The sequence below is a fragment of the Carcharodon carcharias genome, chromosome 19, assembly GCF_017639515.1.
Source record: "Carcharodon carcharias isolate sCarCar2 chromosome 19, sCarCar2.pri, whole genome shotgun sequence".
Taxonomy (NCBI): Eukaryota; Metazoa; Chordata; class Chondrichthyes; order Lamniformes; family Lamnidae; genus Carcharodon; species Carcharodon carcharias.
In genome coordinates this window covers 17,802,971-17,828,331 of record NC_054485.1, presented here as the reverse complement: position 1 = coordinate 17,828,331, position 25,361 = coordinate 17,802,971, and the positions used below count along the sequence as shown (strand labels likewise).

General features: G+C 40.0%; 1 protein-coding gene and 1 non-coding gene across 4 annotated transcripts in view; both read left to right on the top strand.

Moving 5' to 3' along the window:
- Positions 1-21,933, top strand: part of pabpc4 (poly(A) binding protein, cytoplasmic 4 (inducible form)) — a 44,879-nt gene extending 22,946 nt beyond the window's left edge. For 2 of the 3 annotated variants that reach the window (XM_041212231.1, XM_041212232.1), the window contains 9 exons: positions 787-882; positions 4,319-4,591; positions 8,332-8,422; positions 11,897-12,013; positions 15,845-15,984; positions 16,508-16,601; positions 16,816-16,946; positions 17,489-17,598; positions 21,481-21,933. In XM_041212231.1, the coding sequence (XP_041068165.1) occupies positions 787-882; positions 4,319-4,591; positions 8,332-8,422; positions 11,897-12,013; positions 15,845-15,984; positions 16,508-16,601; positions 16,816-16,946; positions 17,489-17,575 (1,029 nt within the window). In that variant the 3' untranslated portion in view covers positions 17,576-17,598; positions 21,481-21,933. Of the gene's footprint in view, positions 1-786; positions 883-4,318; positions 4,592-8,331; positions 8,423-11,896; positions 12,014-15,844; positions 15,985-16,507; positions 16,602-16,815; positions 16,947-17,488; positions 17,599-21,480 lie in introns of those variants that run through there. The other variant, XR_005945970.1, reaches the window with a different exon arrangement.
- Positions 6,404-6,535, top strand: LOC121292041. The gene has a single exon (XR_005946167.1). It is a non-coding gene; the product is annotated as a small nucleolar RNA SNORA55 (small nucleolar RNA).
- Positions 21,934-25,361: the final 3,428 nt, after the last annotated feature.

The following is a 25,361-nucleotide window of genomic DNA, read 5'->3' as shown; positions in this document are numbered from 1 at the left end:
TTTTAGGATTTTTTCGCTCTTTTCTTGGAGGCTGTGACTCATTTTTGGGATATGGTTGCAAGAGTGCAAATTTGAGTATCTTCATTAAGTGGCTTTTTTGTATATGTGGGACAGGATATTCAATTCATCTATTCCAAGTTTTGCAAAATGTTTTGTTTCTGTTGAATCCTATAGACAGATGCATAAACCATGACAAAAGATTTGCAATGATGCACTCTATTTCAGAACTTAAAGCATTGTCTTGAAGCTTTCAACAAATTTTTGATCAACTTATTAAGACACTTTGTCTTTGTACATTTGATATCCCTTTTGAAATTGAGCTGCTAGGAACTGTAACCCTGTGTCCAGGAATACACATAATCCAGAACAGGACTAAAAGCATAGTGAATTTGTTACATGATTTTGCTTCATCAGACTCTGGCAGCTTATCAATATTGGAGAATTCCATGCCAGCATACTACAAAAAGCATGTTAGAAGAAATGCTAGTTTTAGAAATTATAACTATTTGATTATAATTCATAGCCCACAAAAAAAAATTTTCTTTTGCTTTTATTGCCTAATATAGAAATAGATTTTCAGCCCATAATTCATTGTAAATTTGAACAGTGGATCCATCAAATGGGTAATTAAAACTTAACACCTGATAATGTAAATTCTAAACTTCTAAAGTCACCTGCACCATTTATTTTGGAGTAATATTTAAGATGGAGCTTTCTTGCTAGATTTGAGAATGCTAATTTAAGCAACAACTGTAGGGTTACTGAACTTTTTTGAAATGTTTTTAGGGTGTGAATTTATACATCAAAAACCTGGATGACACTATTGATGATGAAAAGCTGAGGAAAGAGTTTGCTCCATTTGGTTCAATTACCAGTGCCAAGGTATGTTTATAATTAGTGCTTTACCAAGGCAGAATAACAAGTAAGGATAAAAAATTTAAAAGGTTTATGATGGCCTTTCTAGGTCAAGTTTAACTTTAAAAAAAGTGTACCAGCCAGAATTTTATGAAAGGTCAATTTTCCTTAATGAGTTGTTCTCAAGTGCAGTGTTGTCAGCAAACCTGAGGAGCTCATGGTCTTCAGCCTCACTACGACTGAGATATCTGTTTTACTCCCTCTGTCATTTCCTTCCCTTTTAGCCCAATGAGTCAAACTTCTATAAGGTTCCCCCCACCCCCACCCCCACCCTTGTCCTGAATTCTTTAGTTGCTTTCCTATTTCCCCTGATGTCCTCTTCAAGCTCGTCTTGGCCTTGAGACCCACCACTTCTTTCTCTATCCTGATCACCCAACTTCCCTTCCTGGCCCCCATGTTAGCTGATATTGTTAACGGTTCTCAGGTACTGTCCTTTTCTCTCAGATCGCTTTGGGTACTGACCCACTCGCTTTCAAATCTGCCATTATCAGCCTGCGTTCAAGAAACCAACCCTTTACCCCTCTGTCTTTGCAAGATTCACCCACCTCCAACCTCCCTTTTCTCTCCAATGTCCTTGAACTTGCTGTCACTTCCCAAATCTGCAACATCATCTGAAAGCAGTGTCGCTTTTTATATGTACACTGACACCCAACTCTACCACCACCTCCCTCAATCCCTCCACTCTCTCTAAATTATCAGACTTTTGTCCAACATCAAATGCTGTAAGAGTAAAAACTCCTTCCAGTTAAATATTGTGAAGACCAAAGCCATTGTCTTCAGCCACAGACTCCTGTTCTGTATTTACCGACTACATCCCTTTCCCTGGCAACTGTCTGACACTTAACCAGACTGCTCGCAACCTTGGTGCCATATTTGACCTTGAGATGAGTTTCTGACCACATATCCATGACCATGGACCACTTAGAACCACCTCTAATAATGCCAGAATCTGCCCCATGTCTCAGTTCATCTTGAAACCTTCACCCAGGCTTTTGCTACTTATAGACTAGACTATTCCGATGCATTCCTGGCAGACCTCCCATTTTCCACCCTCCGTAAACTTAAACTCATCCAAAAGTTTACTGCCGTAATCTAACTTCCACCACATTTCATTCATCCATTGCACCTGTGCTCGCTGATCTACATTGGCTCCCAGTTAAGCAATTCCTCAATTTTAAAATTCTTATCTTGTTTTCAAATCCCTCCATAGCCTCACCCCTGCCCATCTCTAACCTCCTCCAGCCCTCTTTTACATTCTGGAAGGTGTAATCCTCAGAGATATCTGCACTCCTTTAATTCTAATTCCGAACACAGTATCCCTAATTGTAATTGCTCCACTATTGCCAGCTGTGCCTTCAGCTGCTGAAGCTCTTGAATATCCTCGCTAAACTTCTGCGCCTCTCTATCCCCCTTTCCTCCCCAAAACCTTCCTCTGTCTCAATATTTCCTTGTGTGGCTCAGTGTCAAATTTTGTTTGACGCTCCTGTAACACACCTTGGCATATTTTGCAATCTTAAAGGTGCCATCTCAATGCAAGTTGTTCTCTTCTGGCATTTGAACTAAGGACACCAGCCATCTACTAAACTATTTTATGAGACTCTTTGAATGCTTCCTTGAGCACCTGTCCCCACACTCAGATTGATAGAGACATTTTTTTTTAGAATAATATTCTTAAATTTAAATTTTAGTTTCTACTTTAATCCTATGTGTACGTCCCAATCATTTATTTCACTGTAAAATGTAATTAAAAGTGAAGTGATTCAGTTGTTTTAATTCCTGATTTGCCCTGTCTGTAAAATTATGTCTATCATTGCTGCTTACCCTGTCTGATGACATTGCTATTGCCTGGAGATTCCTTTGACTTGGCACCATATTCAAACTGACGTTGGGAGAGGGGAAGTCTGCGCCGTAGAAATAGCTAGAATTTTGTGGTCATTTTTCTTCAAGGTGAGTGGTAGGCACTGTTGTTTCGTTGCTGACTACAAAATCCAACCCCTTACAATGAACTGGCAGCACAAAGTTGGCGTGCCGGCTGCATTTCAGTCAATGTCAAATGCACATCACATCACGATTCCTATCTCTGCTTTCGGGGCTAACTAATTTAGATGACTTAGGGTGGAATTTAACAGGTGCAGCGATAGGTCCGTCTGCTGGCTACAGAGGTGCTGACAACCCTACCAGCATTAACTCCCAATGAGGCAGCTCACTGGCTGCTATCGGGGTTCCCGGCTCCACAAAGGGGAATTTCCCGCTGCGCTTTCTGGTGCAGGGCGGATGTCCTGACCCTTGAGAACTTCCAGCCACACGGAGGTTGGCAGCTCTTCTGTACTGGCAGCACCACTGGGAGTGGTGGCTACTGCCCGTACTGCAGGAGACCTGAGAATGAAGATTGTTGCCGGAGGCCTTGGACAAAGGTGAGTGAGGTGGGATTGCTGGGGCTAGTAAGAGGCCCCGGTGAAGGGGATAGAAGGGGGCTCGTTGTGAAGGGTAGGTTGGTGTCCTCCCGTGGGTCCCTCCCTTTCCACCATCGGGTCCTTACATTGGGCATAGGATGTCTGAGAAGGAGGGACCCTCCTGTCCCCCCACCAGGCCAGAGGGATGCCTGTCAATGTTCATCTAGTGGCTTTCTCACATGACATCTGCCCATAGCTGATATCAACCAATGGCAACAGAATGAGGCCCTTAAATGGCTACTTATGGGTCTCAATTGGCCTCTGGACTTAATTGGGACAATCCACCCTGTACTTTCCCCATTATATGGCTCCCTGCCTCCCAGCCTGCTGCCAATTCACCCTTAGTTTCTAAAATAACATATGTGGGGGATGGTGGAAAAGGAGGAACATATCTTTGGAATAACATGCTTAGTTACATAGTTGCTGCTTTTTATACTATTTGATGAATACAATGGCAAGCTAGTCTTTTTAAAGAGGATAGTGGAAAACGAGAAAATTCTGCTCTAATGTTTTGTGTAATGTCCCAAAATAATTATACCCTACAGAAAAGTGGGATTATTTATTGTATTCGTAGATTTAAATAACTGAGAAATGAAAATATATCAATATGAAAAACATTTTTTTTCCTTCAAATCTCAATACACCCCTTTAACCCACCTAACAGATTATAGATGGGTGATTTGGTCCCAAACCTATGTCAGCTATGAGAATAGGCTATAAGCATAGTGTACAATGGGCCTTTGGTCATGACTGTTCCTTTTCACAGCTGTATATTTAAGAAAATAAATTTGGGTTGTGCCTTACCCTGTATTTGGCCCCTGTCCACACTGTGTAGCTAAGATTAGAGACTATGAATGTTGGGAACTGCAGTTGCAAACTTCTGTTCTACCACAGTATCTTTTTCATTAGCAAATTTTAAATATTACTGCAACCTTATTTTGCTTTTAAAGGTTATGCTGGAAGACGGCCGAAGCAAAGGTTTTGGTTTTGTCTGCTTCTCCTCTCCTGAAGAAGCCACTAAAGCTGTAACAGAAATGAATGGGCGTATTGTTGGTTCCAAGCCATTATACGTAGCCCTTGCCCAAAGAAAAGAAGAACGCAAGGCACATTTAACTAATCAGTATATGCAACGAATTGCAGGGATGCGGGCCATGCCAGCCAATACAATCATCAACCAATTTCAGCCAGCTGCAGGAGGCTACTTTATGCCAGCCGTACCTCAGGTGAGTTCTTGATGGGAACTTTAGTTGTCCTAGCACACCAGATTAAGAAACTAATAGACAACACACTTTGGGAAATCTGGTGGAAGTTAGTTCTGCACTATTCTTGCTGGTTTTTGGCCCCGCTGTATATTCGAGTCAGGGTCCCATTCAAAGCAGGTGGGAGTCTCAGTGGCATATGCAATAGGAGGCAGGGAAGAAAGCCACATTTATTTACCTATCCATATGCATGCTGGACAGCAAGGCCCCACCATGACCAGTGAAACCTGGTGGGGAGACCACGGATGGACATGAAGGTTTTAAAGATAAGTGGCCTTTCTTGTAATTTTTTTTTTGTTTTTTAATCAGCTGGGACTTAAGCTTTCATGAGCCTTGCATCAGTTGCTTATATTATTGCTCTACCAATAACACCATTGACCAGCAGCCTGGTGGGTTGGTTTCACATCATTTTGTACGAGAGTGTTTCCTAGGTAGCTTGAAAGGAGCAGAGCTTGAAGTGATAACTAATACATCATCTTACTATTCTTGCCATGCCACAGTTTCTTTTCCTGCATTTAACTTGTGTGTTATTGCATGTATTTTTTTTCTTTTTCATTAAGGCAGAAAAAATTGTTGTGAGGTTTGCTGGGCACCTTAAATCCACTAGTGTCTCCCTGGGCCATTGGCAGGCTACATCGAAGAAGAGGGCATCACAGCCAACCAGATTTATTGTGACTAGAGAACTACTCAGATACACTTTTCACTAGGAATTGCTGGCTAGTGATTGGGTGCAGAAATCACAGGAATTCTTCCTCTATAAAAACTCCATTCATTTTTCCCTTCCTTGCCTTTTCTTTTCTTTCCAGTTTCAGAATCTCAGATTTGGTACGCTATTTGGCCCATTGTATCTGCATCGGCTCTCCGAATGAGTAACTCACCAAATTCCATTCTCCCGCCTTCTCCCCATAACCTTGCACATTCTTCCTTTTCAGATAACTGTCTAATTCCCTTTTGAATGCTACAAATGAACCTTCCTCCACCACACTCTCAGGCATAACATTCCAGACCTTAACCACTTATTGCATGAAAGAGTTTTTCCTTATATCACTATTGCTTCTTTTACTAATTACCTTAAACCTGTGCCCTCTTGTTCTCAATCCTTTCACAAGTGGGAACAGTTTCTCCCTATATACTTTGTCCAGACCCCTCATGATTTTGAATACCTTTATCAAATCTCCTCTCAGCTTTCTTTTCTCCAAGAAAAACAGTCCCAGTTTCTCCCCTCTATCTTCATAACTGAAGTTCCTCATCCCAGGAACCATTTTTTAAAATCTTTTCTGCACTCTCTCCAATGCCTTCACATTTTTCCTAAAGTGCGGCATCCAGAACTGGACTCAGTACTCCAGCTCAGCTGAACTAGTGACTTATGTTGTTGTACCTCGCTCTTGTACTGTTGCCCCTATTTGAGGATAGTTGAATCTCTTAGAATTATTATTCTATGCCTTTTACTCACTTCATGGACTTTCTTACACATTTTTCTTCCATTTCCCTTCTGCTATTGAATGATCTGTAGAATACTACTATTCGTGATCAATAGCTTCTTATCCTTTCTTTGTATAGCAAAGGATTGAGATAAAGGAAATATTCATCAGCTAACATTTATACACTTAACATATGGTAGAAGAGGAAGCAGTTTATCTGAGACCATGGTAACCAACTACAGCTAAGGAAAAACGCACCTATCTATAGTACTGTCATAGAAAAAGGAAAAGTTTGTGCACACAGCAAATGTACAGTTATGTGGCTTTGTTCATATATAGTTCCTTATCTAATGGAGCACCTAGTTCTTATATCCAGTTCTGATTGTCAGTGCAGATCCTGGAGGAGCTGTTGTGCCAAAGCAATACTGAGTAAATCCAGATGAGTCTCTTCTAAATTGAGGCTTGTCTCTACAACTTAGCAACAGACACCAAGTTATTTTTATGGAATAATTTTAGGATGTTTCTTTTACTCCCTCTTGGAGGTCGTGACTCATGCTGGGGCATGACCATGAGCACAATAGTCTTTCAGTATTTTCACCGTGTTTTTTTTGTGCTGTTCAATCATGGGGCATCATAACCCTGTTTTTCAATAAGAGTCACTGGAAAGCTCCTAAGCTTGGAAATTCTAAATAACTTTCTTCTCCTTCTCTGACCTTGCAGTGGCTTAATATCTATAATCCTGCTGAAGATCATGCGTCAAGCTAGAAACCACCTTGAGTCTGTAATGCTCTGTGACAGCATCCAGTGCAATTACTCATCAGGGAATCCATGTTTCAGGCTGTTCACCATGCTCCATGAATCCATTGTCTTAATTCATAGTAGCCGTAAAGTCAGAATATTTAACACAGGCATGGCATAGAATAATTTTTGGATTTCATACAGAAAGAATTTAGATTATTTAACACCATGAAAGGAATGACTGGTATAAAGCTATTCCAAGATCTCACAACGACTTCACTTAGATTGGTTCAATACAAATGTATTTTGCATCAGCTTTCCTATAGTCATATCTCTTCCTATCAGGCTAACTATGTAAATAGTTCAGTTCCTATCTTTACAAAACAAAGTCAATAGTCCATTCATTTTCTCAAACAGAAAAGCTACAGCTGTCCACCTCTCTTTATGACATTCCTTCAAATGTCTCTCTTTGACCAAGCTTTCTAATTTCTCTAACACTCCTTTTAAGTACATTGGGACATTGTACTATGTTAAACCTACTACATATATTCAAGCTATGTTCACATACACAATGAGTATACTTCAAATAAAAAACATTGGTTGCTAAGTGTTTTGGGGACTTCGCACCCAATGTTTTTTATTTGAAGTATACTCATTGCTTATGTGAACATTGCTTGAATATATGTAGTAAGTATAACATAGTGCAATGTCCCAATGTACTTAAAAGGAGTGTTAGAGAAATTAGAAAGCTTGGTCAAAGAGAGATGTTTGAAGGAATGTCTTAGGGAAGAGAGATGGAGAGTTTTAGCTTTTCTCTTTGAGAAAATTAATGTACTGTTGACTTTGTTTGTAAAGATAGAAACTCAATCACTTATATAGTTAGCCTGATAGGAAGAGATATGACTACAGGCAAGCTGATGCAAAACACATTTGTATTGAACCAATCTAAATGAAGTCCTTGTGAAATCTTGCAATAGCTTTATAGCAGTCATTCTTTTCATTATGTCACTTGCTTAATCATTTCAATCATTATGAATGTTTCACAACTGCTGCAATGCTTCTGGTGGTAGTAACCTACATTTGTTTAACCCCCCCCCCGAAGAATTATTATTGATATACACAGAATAATTGCAGAACTAGTTTGTGCATGTAGCTTGTATTGCAGTTTCATATCTATGGAATTCTCCATGTTTCGTACCATCTGTGGAGAAGTATTTTGCCGACTAATATGATTTTTATGTTCTGCTTTTGGTACTGCGTCAGTCAAATTACACTGGATCTAAACCTGCAGTGAGTAAATTGACACACAATTATCAGGGGGAACGCAATGTAACCAAGTTAACAAAACAAATTAAAAGGATGCGCTGTTGAAGGGCCTAAGCAGCTGCTGAACTAATTAAAGTGGAAAGAAATGAATGTATGATTAACACAACTCTAGGATTTAATTTCTATTAATAAATAACTATGAAAAACATGTTCTGGGGGCTTTAAGCTGCAGAAGAAATGTATTGCTGAAAGGATAAAATGGGTTCTTTTTTTTTCCAGGCCCAAAGCAGAGCTACCTATTATGCACCAAATCAGATGGCTCAGATGAGACCCAGTCCACGTTGGCAACAGCAACAAACCAGGCCCCAAGGTGAGCATTATAGCAGTGGTATTTGTCATGTTTACTTGCTTGAAATTAATGAACATAAGAAATAGTAGTAGGAGTAAGCCATTCAGCCTTTCAATCCCACTTCATAATTTAATGAGATCATGGCTGATCTACTTCAACACCATTTTCCTGCACTATCCCTGTTTCTTTTGATGTAGAAAACTATCGATTTAAGCCTTGAACATACTCTGACTGAGTCCCCTCACCCTCTGGGATAGAGAATTCTAAAGATTCACCACCCTCTTTGTGAACAAACCGCTCCTCGTCTCAGTACTAAGTGGCCTGCAGCTTATTCTGAGACTGTGCCCCCGGTTCTATACCCGCTCCCAGCCAAAGGAAATATCCTTCCTGCACCTACCCTGTCGGAGTCCTGTAAGAATTTTGTATGTTTGAGTACAATCACCTCTCATTCTTCTTAACTCCAGAGAATAAAGACCCAGTCTATTTTCTCTTTCCTCATAGGGCAGTTCTCTCCATCCTAGAAATTAATTTAGTGAACCTTTGTTGTACTCCCTCTGTGGCAAGTTTATCTTCCCTTAGGGAAGGAGACCAAAACTGCACACAATACTCCAGGTGCTATTTCACCAAGACTGTGTATAATTGCAGTAAGACATCCTTACACCTGTACTCAAATCCTCTTGTAATAAAGGCCAACAAACCATTTGCCTCTTTAATTGCTTGTTGTACCTGCATGTTAGCTTCCAGTGACTTGTGAACAAGAATACCCAAGTCCCTTTGAAGTTCAACACTTCCCAGCCTCTCACCATTTAAGAAATATCCTGTACTTCTGTTTTTCCTACCAAGACAGATAACCTCCCATTTCTCCACATTGTATTCCATCTGCTAAATTTTTGCCCACTTGCTTAGCCTGTCTAAATCCCCTTGAAGTGTCTTTGTATCCTCCTCATTACTCACACTTCCACCTAGTTTTGTGTCATCTGCAGGCTTGGAATTATTATATTTAATCCCTACATCCAAATCACTGATATAGATTGTGAATAGCCGGCGCCCAAGCACTGACCCTTGCGGTATCCCACTAGCCACAGGCTGCCAACATGAAAATTGACCCATTTATTCCTGCTCTGTTTCCTGTCCATTAACCAGTTCTCAATCCATGCCAGTATATTATCCCCAATCCCATGTCTTCTAATTTTGACTACTAAATAATTGTGCGGGACCTTACCAAAAGCTTTTTGAAAATCTAAATATATCACATCTACCGTTTCCCTTTATCTATCCTGCAAATTACATCCTCACTAAACTCCCAACAGGTCTAAACATGATTTCTCTTTTATAAATCCATGTTGACTCTGCCCAATCCTACCATTATTTTCTAAGTGTCCCATTACCACATCTTTTATTGTAGAAGCTAGCATTTTCCCTACTACTGATGTCAGGCTAACAGTTCTGTAGTTCCCTGTTTTCTCTCTCTCCTTTCTTAAATAATGGGGTTACATTTGCCACCTTCCAATCTGCAGGAACCACTCCAGAGACTATAGAATGTTGAAGAATGACCACCAATGCATCTACTATCTCTGCAACCACCTCTTTCAACACTCTGGGATGTAGATCACCAGGTCCAGGGGATTTATCTACTTTAAGTCCCAATAATTTCTCTAGTACTTTTTTTCCATTAATGTTAATATTTTGCAGCTCCACGTTTACACTAGTTCCTTGATTCTCCATTATTTTTGGGAGGTTTTTATTATTTTCCTCTGTGAAGACAGACATTAAATTATTGATTAGTTTCTCTGCCATTTGCTTATTCCCCATTATAAATTCTCCTGACTCAGCTAGTAATGGAACCACGTTTGTTTTTGCTAATCTTTTCCTTTATCATACCTTTAGGAGCTTTTACAATCTGCTTTTATGTTTCTTGTTAGTTTAATCTCTTATTCATAATGAAGCATGTGGTGTATAAAAAAGATATTAGATAATATAAATCCGTAAAATTTCAGGAACTGTAGGGAGTGTTTCTCAAGGAAGGATTTTCCTCTTTGGCTTTTAAAAAAATAGACTTTGTTACAACTGCTTATTCGACTTTTTTTGGTGTTTTAATGTTAAGGTAGAGATTTCCTCAATAGCTCATTGAGTTAAAGGTAGCACTTGGTGCTCTGGATCAAGGAAGCCCCAAGTTTGATCCATCAGTTGATCTGAGTTAGTCTTTGCCTTTCATTCTGTAGTGAGAATTCTGAGTAGCGCATTTTAGGGCGGGGAGCATGTGGATGCCCAGTTCCAGCAGATGTTCATCATGAAATGTTAATAGAAAAATGGGAATTGGTAGCCTACAACTAATGTCGTAAGTAGCATTATCTTGTGTTAAAGGATGCTTGCTTGCCCAGTGATCTTGGACACTTGAAGCATTTACCCCTAAATTTCCCTTGGGGGTGATCAAATCTGGAATATGTGGGAAGGGGTGATAAATTCAGATTATTCACAACTAATTCAAATGCTGATCCCAGTTAATGTTAAGGATTATATGCAAACAAATATGTATATCTTCATGGGGTTCTTAACTATTATTTGTGTTGCAATTGCATATCCAGTTTGGAGTTGTAGAATTTAAAAAATATAACACCACAATTACTATTGTTAATTAAAATGTTCACACGAGCAACAGACTAATTTAGTTGCTTAAGTGTAATCTGGTTTTGGGAAGACAACAGATTGTGATGCAGTGCTGTGTTTTATGAATATTAGCACCGCTATAGCATGTAATTGGGAATACTTTTTTTAAATTGAGAATTCTAACTTCATGTGATTCATTACTTCATTTTGCTAATTTAGTGGAAAATTCCTGGTTCCTAAGAACAGGTTGTAATATTGTTGCATGTTCATGTAGGTTTTTGACTTGAACAGTTGGAGATGTGACTTGTGCACAAGTACGATGGATTTTGACAGCTAGTGTAAGTCACAAGTATAAATGTGTTCTGGTACAATTCTGCCAGTTTTCAGCAATGTTCCTGTTAATTTTCCTTTCTTGTCTGCAGCCTGTTTGTTGCATTGTACAATCCCTTTCTATCGCAGTAAGGCCGCACAAGCTCGCATCATTCGAGGGAATATTGGTTTGTTGCACTGTGCAATATGTTCCAGATTGCTGCACAACTGTGCAGCTTAGCGGGAACATTGGTTTTAGGGTAATAATTAGAAAAATTCAACATGTTTTAAGGACACAACAAATTTTAAAATGTAGATCTGAGTTTATTCACAAGTTGCAATTATACGGAAGCAGAATACTGTGGATGCTGAAAGCAGGAAAATGCTGGAATAATCAGGTCTGGCAACATGTGCGGAAAGAGAAACATCGGTCATCGACTTGAAACATTAACTTTCATCAGAACTGGGAAAAGTTCCTGATGGTGCTATTCTTGGTTTCAGAACCTTAAGTATATAATATATAACTTTTTTTAAACAGATGATTTGATTGTTTTCAGTATCTGTTCTTTGCTTCAACAGGGTTCCAAGCCATGCAAAATGCCCTACGTCAGGGAGGTCCTAGGCCTTCTCTCCGTCACCTAACGCCAACAGGAAATACTCAGGGTCCTCGAGGTATTCCTGGTGCGCAGAGAATGGGTGAGTGTTTGTGTAATTACAAAACACATTGTAATTTATTAATTCATGGGATGTGGGCATGGCCTTCCATAATTGTCCTTCCCTAATTGCCTTTGAGAAGGTGGTGCTGAGCTGCTTTCTTGAACTGCTGCAGTTCATGTGATGTAGGAACACCCACAGTGCCGTTAGGAAGAGAGATTTCCACTAGCCACAGCGAACAAACGGTAATATAGTTCCAAGTCAGGATGGTGTGTGGCTTGGAGGGGACCTTGCAAGTGGTGGTGTTCCCATACCTCTGCTACCCTTGTCCTAGGAGATGGGGGCCACAGGTTTGGAAGGTGCTGTCAAAGGAACCTTGGAAAGAGTTGCTGCATTGCATCTTGTAGATGGTACATACTGCTGCCATTGTGCATCGGTGGTGGAGGGAGTGAACGATTAAGTTGTTGGAAACAAAAACAAAAATACCTGGAAAAACTCAGCAGGTCTGGCAGCATCTGCGGATAGGAGCACAGTTAACGTTTCGAGTCCGAATGACCCTTCAACAGAACTAAGTAAAAATAGAAGAGAGGTGAAATATAATCTGGTTTAAGGGAGGGGTGGGACAAGAAGAGCTGGATAGAGGGCCAGTGATAGGCGGAGATAACCAAGAGATGTCACAGACAAAAGGACAAAGAGGTGTTGAAGGTGGTGATATTATCTAAAGGAATGTGCTAATTAAGTGTAGAAAGCAGGCGAGCAAGGTACAGATAGCCCTAGTGGGGGTGGGGGGAAGGGATCGAAATAGGCTAAAATGTAGAGATAAAACAATGGATGGAACCACATTTACAAATAATGGAAGTAGGTGGGAAAAGAAAAATCTATATAAATTATTGGAAAAAACAAAAAGGAGGGGGAAAACCGGAAAAGGGGTGGGGATGGAGGAGAGAGTTCATGATCTAAAATTGTTGAACTCAATATTCAGTCCAGAAGGCTGTAAAGTGCCTAGTCGGAAGATGAGGTGCTGTTCCTCCAGTTTGCGTTGAGCTTCACTGGAACAATGCAGCAAGCCAAGGACATACATGTGGGCATGAGAGCAGGGTGGAGTGTTGAAATGGCAAGCAACAGGGAGGTCTGGGTAATGCTTGCGGACAGACCGAAGGTGTTCCCCCTCTTTTTAGATTTTTCTTTTCCCGCCTACTTCCATTATTTCTAAGTGTATTTCCATCCATTGTTTTATCTCTACCTTTTAGCCTATTTTGATCCCTTCCACCCCCACCTCTACCCCCACCTCCACTAGGGCTATCTGTACCTTGCTCGTCCTGCTTTCTACCCTTAATTAGCACATTCCTTTAGATAATATCACCACCTTCAACACCTCTTTGTTATTTTGTCTGTGACATCTTTTGATTATCTCCACCTATCACTGGCCCTCTATCCAGCTCTTCTTGTCCCACGCCTCCCTTAAACCAGATTATATTTCACCTCTCTTCTATTTTTACTTAGTTCTGCTGAAGGGTCATGTGGACTCGAAACGTTAACTGTGCTCCTGACCTGCTGAGTTTTTCCAGGTATTTTTGTTTTTGTTTTGGATTTCCAGCATCCGCAGTTTTTTGCTTTTATTTTTTGGTTAAGTTGTTGGGATTTGATGCCAATCAAGCGGGCTGTTTTGTCTTGGATAGTGTTGAGCTTCTTGAGTGCTGTGGGAGCACTCATCCAGGCAAATGGGGAGTATTCCATCACACTCCTGACCTGTGCCTTGTAGATAGTCGACAGGCTTTGGGGAGTAAGGTGGTAAGTTACTCGCTGCACAATTCCCAGCCCCTGCCCTGCTCTTGTAGCCACAGTATTTATATGGTTAGTCCAATTGAGTTTCTGATCTATGGTAATCCCATGATGTTGATAGAGGGGGATTCAGTGATGGTAATGCCATTGAATGTCAAGAGCAGATGATGGTTTTTATTCTCTCTTGTTGGAGATGGTCATTGCCTGGCACTGTGTAGAGCAAATGTTACTAGCCACAATACTTGTTATATCAGTACACCTCCCATTATCCTGACAAAACATATAAAATAGTTTGCACTATCAGTTAAGGAATGCATTCATTGAGAATAGTCAAATGCACAGACAATAGGTGAAAAGCCCCTCAGGTCTAGTACATTCAGGAGATAATTCATTTTAAGCAGCATTGGATCTTTCTTGCTTTCCTTCATTAATAAACTAGAATCACGGTTTTAGTAATTTGGGAGTAAGTCTTGAAAATGATATAGTGCTAATCAACATTAGAACTCTCCCTCCCCCAATTGTCTGATCTACCATTGTGCGTTGATGTTGCAGTTTGATGAACACATGATTCTGGTAGGGCTGGTTTCTTGCATATGCATTTTGGGACATTCCTGCAGGAGATCCTGGTGATGCTTCCTCTGATATTCTCTCCAGAGGCAATGATTCGTACTGACAGTAAAAAAAAATTATCTTTTATTCCTTGACTGTGCCAGGATTACTGTTTTCAGTAATCGTTCTTCCTCCCGATGATATCCAGTGAACTCAGATTTAAAAGTGCATTAATTTTTGAAGCACCGTCCCTGCGCCTTTTAAAAGCTTTAAATTACATATTGGCCTCAGCAGCTGGGCCACCATTGTGGGTGGGGAGCCCCTCCACACGGAGGGCCTCAGAGCCTCCAGGAGATCTTGCCCCAGGCCTACTCCCTGTTGCCTCAGGAGTGCCACAGGCCAACTGGAAAATTCCAGTGGGCCTCTGTTAATTGGCCTTAAGTGACAATTTACCTACCTCAATAGGCTACTCACCAGGTGTGGATAGATAGCACTTCTGCTGCCAATCCTGCCTCCAGGAAAATGGCCTGAGGCCAGGATGGTACTGACATGCCAGTTCACGGTGCAAATTTCTGCAGCAACTTCCTATGGGGATGGAAATCCAGCCCTGGTAGTCAATATTGGGCTTGGCTGTGATGTTGCTCTGCAAGGAACATAATAACATGGGGCGTACCAAAAGGCCTTATAGTCGATTAAGTACTTTCGAAGTTTAGTCCCTGTTATAATGAAGGCTGTTGTGGCAGCCCATTTACAGACAGCGAGGTCCCATAAGCAGAATGAAGATAAGTGATCAGATAATGTGTGTCAGTGATGTTGGTTGAGGGATAAATGTTGATATTAACACTGGCAGAATTCTTGCGCTCTTAAATAACTCCATGGGATCTTTTACATCCACCTGAGAGGACTTACAAGGCCTCAGTTTAATATCTCCCCTGAAACCAGGCAACTCTGACAATGCGGTGCTCCCTGAGTAATGTAAGTCTAGTTTAGATGCTGAAGTTTTTGGAGTGAGGCGTGAACCCAAAATATTCTGACTCCTAAGTGAGGCTGACATTTCTGCTACTGAAAACACTGCAAACACTCATTGCTGATAAATGACCACTTGATAAGGTACAATATCTAGCCAAAGTTGGCACATTCAGATCGTAATGGGAGAAAACTGGCTGGGAATACTTCTATGGAATTGAGCTACACAGGACATTAAGGTCCTAAGCTTGACCTGGAGTTTGTTTTGAGTTATTTGATTTCAGCCTTAACAGGAGTAGGTGGTGTGAAAGTTTGCCTACTCACTCTCAGACTGAATGTGAAAAATCTGTCAGCGTTTCTATTCCTTATTATCTTTCAGGATCCCTCCTAGGAAACGGGTGGATACTTTCTATAAACCTGGCAACACTTGCCTGGTTTTACTAATAGTACACTCCTTACCTAGTGTGGAAGTTGCTATCCTTACCTTTAGAAGGCAAGATTTTCGGACTATAATGACAAACACTGATTTTTTTGTTCAGCTCTGTGGAAATCTAGCTCATGGCTTTGTTGTTTCAGGGTTATCTACGGCTCAGAATCTGGCTCATCGCCCTGGAATTGCTGGCCCAACACCACGGGGTGTTCCACCTTACAAATATGCTCCCACTGTCCGCAACCCACAGCAATCAGTAGTACAACCTCAAATGGCTGTACAGCAGGTACTATAAAGTTGTGAAATTACCCTAATTGAATACATGATAAACTGGACTAGTTTAATCTGTTATGCATATAGTCACCGATGTAATATATACAGCTAATTGAGGCCCAGGGTTACCAAAAATAATCTTTCATCCTTTTCAATAGCCTTTATTAGTTTATATCAAAACACAAGCTCATTATGAATGTCTGTGATTTGTAGATTTGAGAGAATACATATGAACATTAATGCCAACTAAATGTACTAATTTTCAGGAAGTAGATGATGGCTTAACTGCCACCTGTCAAGAGTGACCTCAAGCAGAAACTGTATGCAATCACAGAGTCTCAGGAAAACTGGAGACCGGGAGAATTTGTTCATGTTAGTCTTGCACATTCTTTTGGTAACTGGTCCAAGAGCTGCAATATAGAGACTGGTTTTAGTGGCTTACAACTTTTGGTAATGGAATGCTACTGGCTACATAGAAGAAAGAGACAATTTGGCTAACTAATGACCTTGCTTTTTTTTTTTCTGTTTTCTTTTAGCCCTCTCAGTCTGCAGTGCTTGTACAAGGACAGGAACCTCTGACTGCGTCCATGCTTGCTGCAGCCCCTCCTCAGGAACAGAAGCAGATGCTGGGTGAGTGAAATCTGAAGTACCTTTGTCACATGGCAGTGATAAAAGTGAAGGAAATAATAAGTAATGCTTTGAGCTTTCAAATATGTCATATCATAAATGCAGGACTATTTAATACTTATGGAAAGTGATTGATAAATGTTCATTCGTCCCTTCCTTATCCACTCTTGATTTCAGTTCAATGACTGATCTAAACTCTGTTCTGTTGCATTCTCAGGTGAACGGCTGTTCCCCTTGATCCAGAGTATGCACCCTTCCTTAGCTGGAAAGATCACTGGAATGCTTCTGGAGATAGACAACTCTGAGCTGCTACACATGTTGGAGTCCCCAGAATCACTCCGGTCAAAGGTATCCTGATTCTGATCAATATTATGGCTGTTGGTAAAGATAGTTTTAGCATCCAAACAATTGCTCCATGTTTAAAGAAATATGACATTGTGGGCGCTGGGTAGAAGGATGAAAACTCATTCCAATATAAAGCACTCCAATTTTTCTGGACCTGAAGGCAGTCTCACAATTTTCTCATTGTTGTAAAAACCTGCCTTCAGATCTTTGTTATCCATTGTGGGCTAGTCCACTGAATATAGCAGTATCTGAGGATGATTCTGCAGTAAAATTTGCAGTCGTCGTTCAGGATTGGCCAGGATGTATCTGAGGAATGGGACCCATAAACCCAGTACCAGCTGAATACACAAGAGTATTCAACTGGTTTTGATTTTTGATGACTTGGGCTTCTCCATGTAAGTGACATTTCAACAAAGAAATCTGACAACTTTATCAAAAGTATTGACAAATGTCATTGGAAGGAATGCTGCTCAAATTATATAGTGAATAGTGATTTGAGAACCAGTTTTGCTTCATGTTGGAAATATGAAATCTGTCTTCTGCAGGTTGAAGAAGCTGTGGCCGTACTACAAGCTCATCAGGCCAAGAAGGAGGCTGCCCAGAAGGCAGCTGTGGTTGTAGCCACATCCTAATTGCAGGAATGAGATGTGCAATGGTAAGCATTCAAGTTATTAATTGACTCCAGTATTCATTCAGTTTTTCATAGCATAAACTGGTTTTCCACACTTCCACTGTGGCAGTGAAACCGGTAATTTGACTACATGTTAATTGGTCCTGGGGAGCAAAGTGCATCACAACTGCATTTTCAGTTGAAGGTCTGAAATAAAAACAAAATGCCAGAAGAACTCAGGTCTGGACAGAGAGATTGAGTTAACGTTTCGAGCCCAGTATGGCTTTAATTTGGAACTGAAGAGAGGTAGAAATGTGATGAACTTTATGCTGTTGAGAAAGGGGGAGGGTCGGGTGGAGCAAAAGGGAAGGTCAGGGATAGGTTAGAGGGCAGGGGAGATTAAATGACAAAGATGTCATGGAACAAAAGGCAAAGAGAGTGGAAATGGTAGTAGTAAAGGAACAAAGCATTGGTCCAGAGTAGGTATTAATTGCATAATAAAGGTCAGTGCTGCCTGAAAGCAAAACACGAGAACAAGGTACAGACTGGTAGTAGGAAAAAAATGTTCAAAATGGAGGACAAAGTTCATGGTCTGAAGTTGTTGAACTCAATGTTGAGTCCAGAAGGTTGTGAAGTGCATCATTGGAAGATGAGGTGCTGTTCCTCCAGCTTGCGTTGGGTTTCACGGGAACATTGCAGCAGGCCGAGGACAGAAACGTGAGCATGAGAGTGAGCTAGTGATTTGAAATGGCAAGTGACAGGAAGATCGGAGTCATGCTTACCAGCTGAATGGAGGTGTTCTGCAAAGTGGGCACCCAGTCTGCTCTGTCTTCCCGGTGTAGAGGACATTGCATTGTGAGCAGTGAATACAATAGACTACTTCAAAAGAAGTAGAAGTATGTTGCTGCTTCATCTGGAAGAGAATGTTTGGGGTCTTAGAGAATGAGGAGGTAAAGGGGCAGGTGTTATACCTCCTACAGCTAAATGGGAAGGGATGAGGTGTTGGGGATGATAGAGGAGTAGACCAGGGTGTTGTGGAATGCCATCGGGGAGATGGGGGGTTGATGTGTTTGGGGGTGGTATCATACTGGAGTTGGCAGAAATGATGGAGGATAACCCTTTGAATACAGAGGCTGATGGGCTGGAAAGTAAGGACAAGGGGAGCCCTATCATGGTTCTGGGGGGGGTAGGGGAAGGGGTGAGGGCAGCAAAGCTGAAAGATTAGTAGACATTTTAAATGACTCTTTTCTATTGCAGCATACTAGTGAGGATACTAGTGGTAACTGGTTACTTGATGCAGCATCAGATCTCTGTGTGAGGGAATACCTGAACAACAAGTGACTACATATTATTAGATTCAGCTTAATCGGGCAAATCAAAGTCACCAAGAATTTAATGCTAGTTCCACATTTCAAGAGAGCTACATTTGGAAAGATGGATGAGGAATGGACTAGCCTGCCAGGCAGGGATATGACCAAGACAGAAGAGAAATGCCTTTAAAGCCATCCTAATGCAACAAAGGCTGTATGCTCTTAGGGTCAAAAGGAGGACACATGATAAAACAAAGCTAAAATGGCCAACAGGTCATGTGCAAGGACGAGTCAGACTTAAACACAAATACTTGCACAGGTTAAATAAAAATGGTTCTCAGAAGACAAGGTATTGAGTTCAGCTAAAGGCATCAGAAGCTGCTATCAAAGCAGCTAATAGGTCATTGAAGAAGAAGATAGATGATTGCAGTGGCAATAACAAAATCATTTTTAGCAATGTTAGAAGTCAATGCAATTAAGGATCGTTGAATGATTCCTCCAGGCAGCTTCGGGTGAGCTCCCAAGGTATGTCAAAGGCATTAAATTGCTACTTTACATCCATATTCACTCCAACAGACTGTCCTTGGTTATGTTAATACAATGTAGTTTCTATAAAATTGTCTAAATGGCAACAAATATAACCCTGGAAAGAAAAAGTGGCCCTGATTTTTTTTTCACCAAATGTTGTTCAAAGAAATGGGGGCTATGATTAACAAGCTGTTATATATTCATTTAACAGTGGAGTCAGGGTTTGTTCCCATGGCCTGAAAGAAGTTTATGTTATGCTAATATTCAAAAAGGGCAGCAAATCAGAACCAGGAAATTGACTTTGGGGCTGTAGGCAAATTGTTATAAGGGATGTTTAGAAATCATAGAAGGGAACATTGAAGACTTGAAAGAAAATCATGTCTTACTAATCTGGTGGAATGTTTTGAGTAGGTTTCTAAGTTGGTGAATGAAGGAAGTCCAGTTGGCATTGCATACTTGAATTTTCAAGAAGCTTTTGGCAACAGGATGCGACACAACAGGCCACTTTATAAGATGTCAGATTGACTGAGAATGACTGAGGCCAAGCATGTGTATACCATGCAAGGTTCTGAACTAAAGACTACTGAGTGGTAAAAAAGATATACATGTTATAGTACATGAAACTCAAAAGGTTTATGACCAGTGGTGTGGATTAATGAACAACCGAAGTATTACTGCAAGGATGGCCAAACCATGGCTCGTGAGCCACATGCGGCTCTTTTACACTTGAGTGTGGCTCATTCCTTGAGCTGTGAAACTGTTATATCGCACATTGGAGAGAGGTAAACAGCTGGGTGCAGCCTCAGGCATGAACAGCTTCACAGACAGGGAGAACCAAAGAGCAGGGTTACAAACAAGATCAAAGATTTGTTTCAGCTCATCTTGAATTTGCTCCACTGTTCAGCGAATCCATGATTGATTCAGTCTCCACCCAAGCTCCATCGCGAGATTCCTTTCTTGGTTTCCTGCTGGTCTGACATATGACCAGGTGACTGGATGAGCACCATTTTGGGGTGAACTCTCCAGCTGCCTAACCACCCTCTCACTGCTAATTCTCTGACTTGTGGGCTCCGTCTGGAAAGGGAGGAAACAGTTTAATACTGAACAGAGGATTATAAGAATCTACTGTATCGGGACACAGATACTCTGATTCAAATATTTTGCTCAGTTGTTGTTTTCAACTTTTTATTTCAAGCATAATCAATCTTTTTTTAACCTCTGGACTGATTTTCCACATTGGAAGAACAAGGCTTCCAAAGTCAGTTAAGCAGTGAGTAGTGCATCTGTAAAGGTTGCCCATGTCTTGCAGCTCTCAGATGTCTGAAGATTATCATTTGCGGCTGTAAGATTCAGAAAATCTAGTCACCCTGTAATAATATAAAAGCAGAAAATACGGGGAATATTCAGCAGGTCTGGCAACACGTGGAGAGAAAAGCAGTTGAAGTTTGAGTACTTCCAGCATTTTCTGTTATTTTCAGATCTTCAGCATTGGTAGTATTTTGCTTTTGTAAAGTGTCATTGTGTTTTGCTAGGATAATCCTATATAGACAATAGAGTACACTTTGTCTTTGTGTTATACCTCTGTTAGGCCTCATCTAGAATAGTGGGTTCAGTTTTGTCTCCTCACATGGTGGATGAAAATGGTTTAAAGGAGGGCTACTAGATGGATACCCAGTTTAAAAGTTCTTAGGTGCCATTAAAAAAACCAGAGAGCTGAGTTTTTTTAAAACCTGATATTTTCATAAAGGAAAATCTTTTGTTTCTCCCAGGAGATTTTGTGACTTCAGGTGGGTAGGGTTTTGGGTATCATGATGCGCAGTTGCACCATGTACAGACTCAATGGACCAACTGGTCTTTTCCTTTCTGGTAATTTCATATGTTCATATTCCTCCTCTTCAGTCACTCCACAACTTCAAAGTAATTTGATTTTCAGTTTTTACATGAAACAGAACAAATTCCTACAGTTATTGTAACTGGTTCATTAACTGGTATGTTACTCTGGAATTGGTCTGTAACATTGATTTAAGAGTAGGCAAATATTAACACTGTTTGAACTGCAGTTACAAGTTATTTTGTTTTTCCTTTGCAGGTTGCCAAGAACCAAGGATTCCACAAATTTTGATTCAGATATATTCAGACTGGATGCGTGGATTGTGCTTAGCTTTGAGGAAAAAACAAAAAAACACTGCAAAATTTCAAATAACCAGATTCTGAAACATTTTAAATGTACCGTAAGAATTTAAAAGAAATATATTTTGATAAATCAAACTATAAAATTATCAGGCAGGGCACCACTTTAATTTAGAACTTGTTTTGTTTTGAAAATGGGTATCTGTGGCCAGGATAGATTTATTTATTTTTCCTTCTCTTTAAAGAACAGGAAATAAAAGGTTAAGGGTATGAGAATGGAGCTAGATTTTATTTTGCAGTTGAGTTTTATCATTAAGGTGTGTTTTAATTTTTAAAACTCAAGTTTGCCTAAATCTGGAAAAGCGTGTTTCTGATTGGGGAAGGGAGAAAACAATAAAAACTCTTTCACTAAGAAGTGTCAATTGTCTTCATTTACATTGGAGGGGTTGTGATTTTTTCTGCTTGTTTTATTTATTAGGTTGTGGCAGTCTCGCGAACATTTTAAATTAGGGGAGTGGAGCTTCAGAGCTAAAAAAAGAGAATCCCATTACACAGTGGAAGAATATTGTGGCTCTCACATGTTGCTGATAGTAGCTTAGCGTGTTTGCAGCTTCTCTGTTATTCGCCATCTAAGCAGCAGCAGATTCCAGATATGAACACAGGGTTCCTTCCTTGCACAACTGCAGTAGGTGTAGGACAAACTCAGAAAATTGGAAAACTCAGCAGGTTTTCTGAGTTTTTCCAGCAATTTTTGTTTTTGTTTCAGATTTCCAGCATCCACAGTATTTTGCTTTTATGCAGTAGGCGTAGCGCTAGCTTAGAAGTCTTCTGCTGCTCCACTCTCCCTAGTAAACTGGACTATTTCCTCCAAGCCAAGGAAAAATTTTAATTAAAAAGGTGTTCAAACTGTTTTATGGCTGTGAAGTCATGTTGGGATGTTGAAGTTTAAAAAAATATGATGGGACACTGTTTTTCCACCAATGTGGGGGAGCCTGTTTCCTCCACATGGTTAGAGGAAGCACAGTGAATGTGATACATTTTTTCCTGTTGAAAAAAAACTTGTGCATCTTCTGATGGTTGGTTAAGAGGACAAGACTGCTAATGATTCATCTAAGGTCATCAGCCTCTGCCAGATCCATCTGGTTCAGGAGAAGAGAAGATTTGTTTAAAATGGGAGGAGAGAACATAAGACAAGCAAATGCGTCTTGCTTGCTTTTGAATGATCATTTCTGCTTCATTTGTCGAAATAAAAACATCTTATTTCTCACTGTGGTGTAATGCAGGATTCTCAACCTTCTTGCTTCTAAAGAACCCCTCCTGCCATATCCCTCAAGTGTTATTAAAAAAATCTGGAAACCCCTTGTAATACATGGAATATTCTGATACCAAACAGCAGTGAAAGACAGCAAATTGAACTAACTGCACAAGATCATTTTAAAGCTGCAAGGTTCTTCGGATCACAAAATTGGTCTTAATCATAGAATCAGCCCTATTTCATTGGCTTTAGATTTTTTTAAATTTTTACTGTGAGAATACTTGTTACAAGAAAAAAAAGTCACTGGAAATAAGTATAATATGCTAGCTCTAGATTTTCAATTTTAAACCTTGTAAAAAAACAGTCGATTGATGCAATAACATTCATATCAAGAATCATACCTTCCACATTTTTGTAGGTAGCTAACAGTGCAAGATAATTTGAAACCTCAATGCAAACATTTGCACTGTGGCGAAATGCAAACTTCCCTCTGACAAACATGAAAGAAGAAAGTTTTCTGAGCAAATATCTCAAGAAATTCCAATGTGGTAAAACTGTCCCTTTAAAATTAACAAAAAAAATTGTAATGAAAACATTTTCTTTTAAGCTGAACAATGCATCCTGATTTTTAAAAAATGCTCATTCTGCCTTCCCTTTGGATGTTACTGTATCTCTCAATTTTGCAACCTGTCTTCATGAGCCAAAAGGGTGAGGGATGGATTTTACTCCCGCTGTAGTGTGGGCCAGTGTGGTTTGTAATGCAATTTACAATAAATTAAAATTGAAATTTCCCCAATTACGTGCTATAAGCTGTAAATCTAATTTAGCATGGAATTAAACACGGGCTTCGTGTATAACCAAGAATGAGAATTGACAATAGAGCAAATTGTGAAGACATGAATCATTCTGAGTCCTGGTGGATTAGAGCTGTGACATACTGCACCAACCTGCGAATGGATAATTCCAATTTAGGAAACAAACCGTATTTATATTTTCACTTAATGAACTATTCAACACAGTTCAGATCTATAAGAGCTGACAGCGTCGGGGAAACATTAGGAGTAAGATTCTGATCAAATTTCAGATTGTGATCACAAACCCATTTAAACAAACTGCCTGTCTTTATTTTTAGGTTTGAGATACATCAAAATGGAACACTTTTCTTCCTAATCTCTTTGTCGCAACTGGAGATATTATTGCTGGAATGTCGTTCCAGAGCCACTGGGAGCATTCTGGTATTTTATCTGTGCGGCTACTGCTCTGTGAGTTTTCACTGTACTAGCTATTCAACTTGTATAGCATCACACAGAAGCCAGATCCTGCCCTTGCCCTGTATTCATGCATACACACTTCAGCAGGAGTCACTGGGTATATCTCCCCTGACTGAAGTGCTCTGATGCTGATTGTAGTAGCCCAATCCATCCACTAAATGAAATCAACTCAGTGTAGATTAGGGATTAAACCTGGGACCCTCTTTGTCTGGATGGCTCAATCTTAACAAACCAAACTACTGTTACTGGTCTGCTTTGAATAACTTGGATGTAGGATATGGGAACAAAAGTAGCCCATTCAACACTTGAGCCTGTTCTGCCTTTCAATTAGATCATGGCAACTTGGGTAAATTTGTTGATGGTACCATGCTGATTGGGATGTTAAATTGAAAGAAGTAGCTGGGTACCCAGCTGGAGTCACAGAAGATCTGTAAATGGGGTTAACAGGATGACATTCAATGCCAGTCGATGCAAGATACTGCACATTGAAAGGAAAATGGAATGTCGTGTACATACTAAGAATGGTGTAAAATAAAGGGGAAATTGAAAATAATTTTTAATGATAATTGCCAAATTACTGTTGAGCAACAATAAACTGATGAATTTTATTGACAAATTAGAGTATAAATCCGAGATGTTACACTAGAACCTCAAAGATTGCAATTTTAAGTTCTGTGTTTAGTTTTGGTCAAGATACAAGGAAAACATTCAAGCCATGGAATGTTGCAGAGAAGAGCCAAGAGGCTTGATTTTTGCTGTCAAAGGATTTATGGAAGACGTAGTCATGAAATCATGTGACTGAAGGAACCTAATGAAAGTATAAAAGATATTAAATGTTTCATAGTAGTAAAACCAGTACACAACTTCAAGGTAAACAGATGCTTTTAGAACTGGGGAACATAGGCTTAAACTGAAAAGGCAGTTATTGTATACTCAAGAATAACTTGATAGAGTGTTCAAACTGGAATGGCCTTCCAAGTAAGGTTTGAAAACAAATTCATTAAAGGTACAATTGAATAACGTGGACCACGTTACATCCATTGTCCACTGATTTATTGAGAAATTGATCTAACAGGGAATTATCACATTTGTAAAACATCATTTTTGAGACTCTGTAAAGCCTGCACTGCTATTTTGCTCCTCATTAACACCAATACTCTCACCCCACTCTTGCTTGTTCTAATGTGGCTCATTTCTCCTAAGAACTTAAATTCACTTTATAGAAAAAAATGAGTTATTTTTCTATTTTAGTAACACGTTCTTTTCAAGTTCGTATAGAGTTTTTTTAAAAAAAGAATGGACTTAATAAGGAAA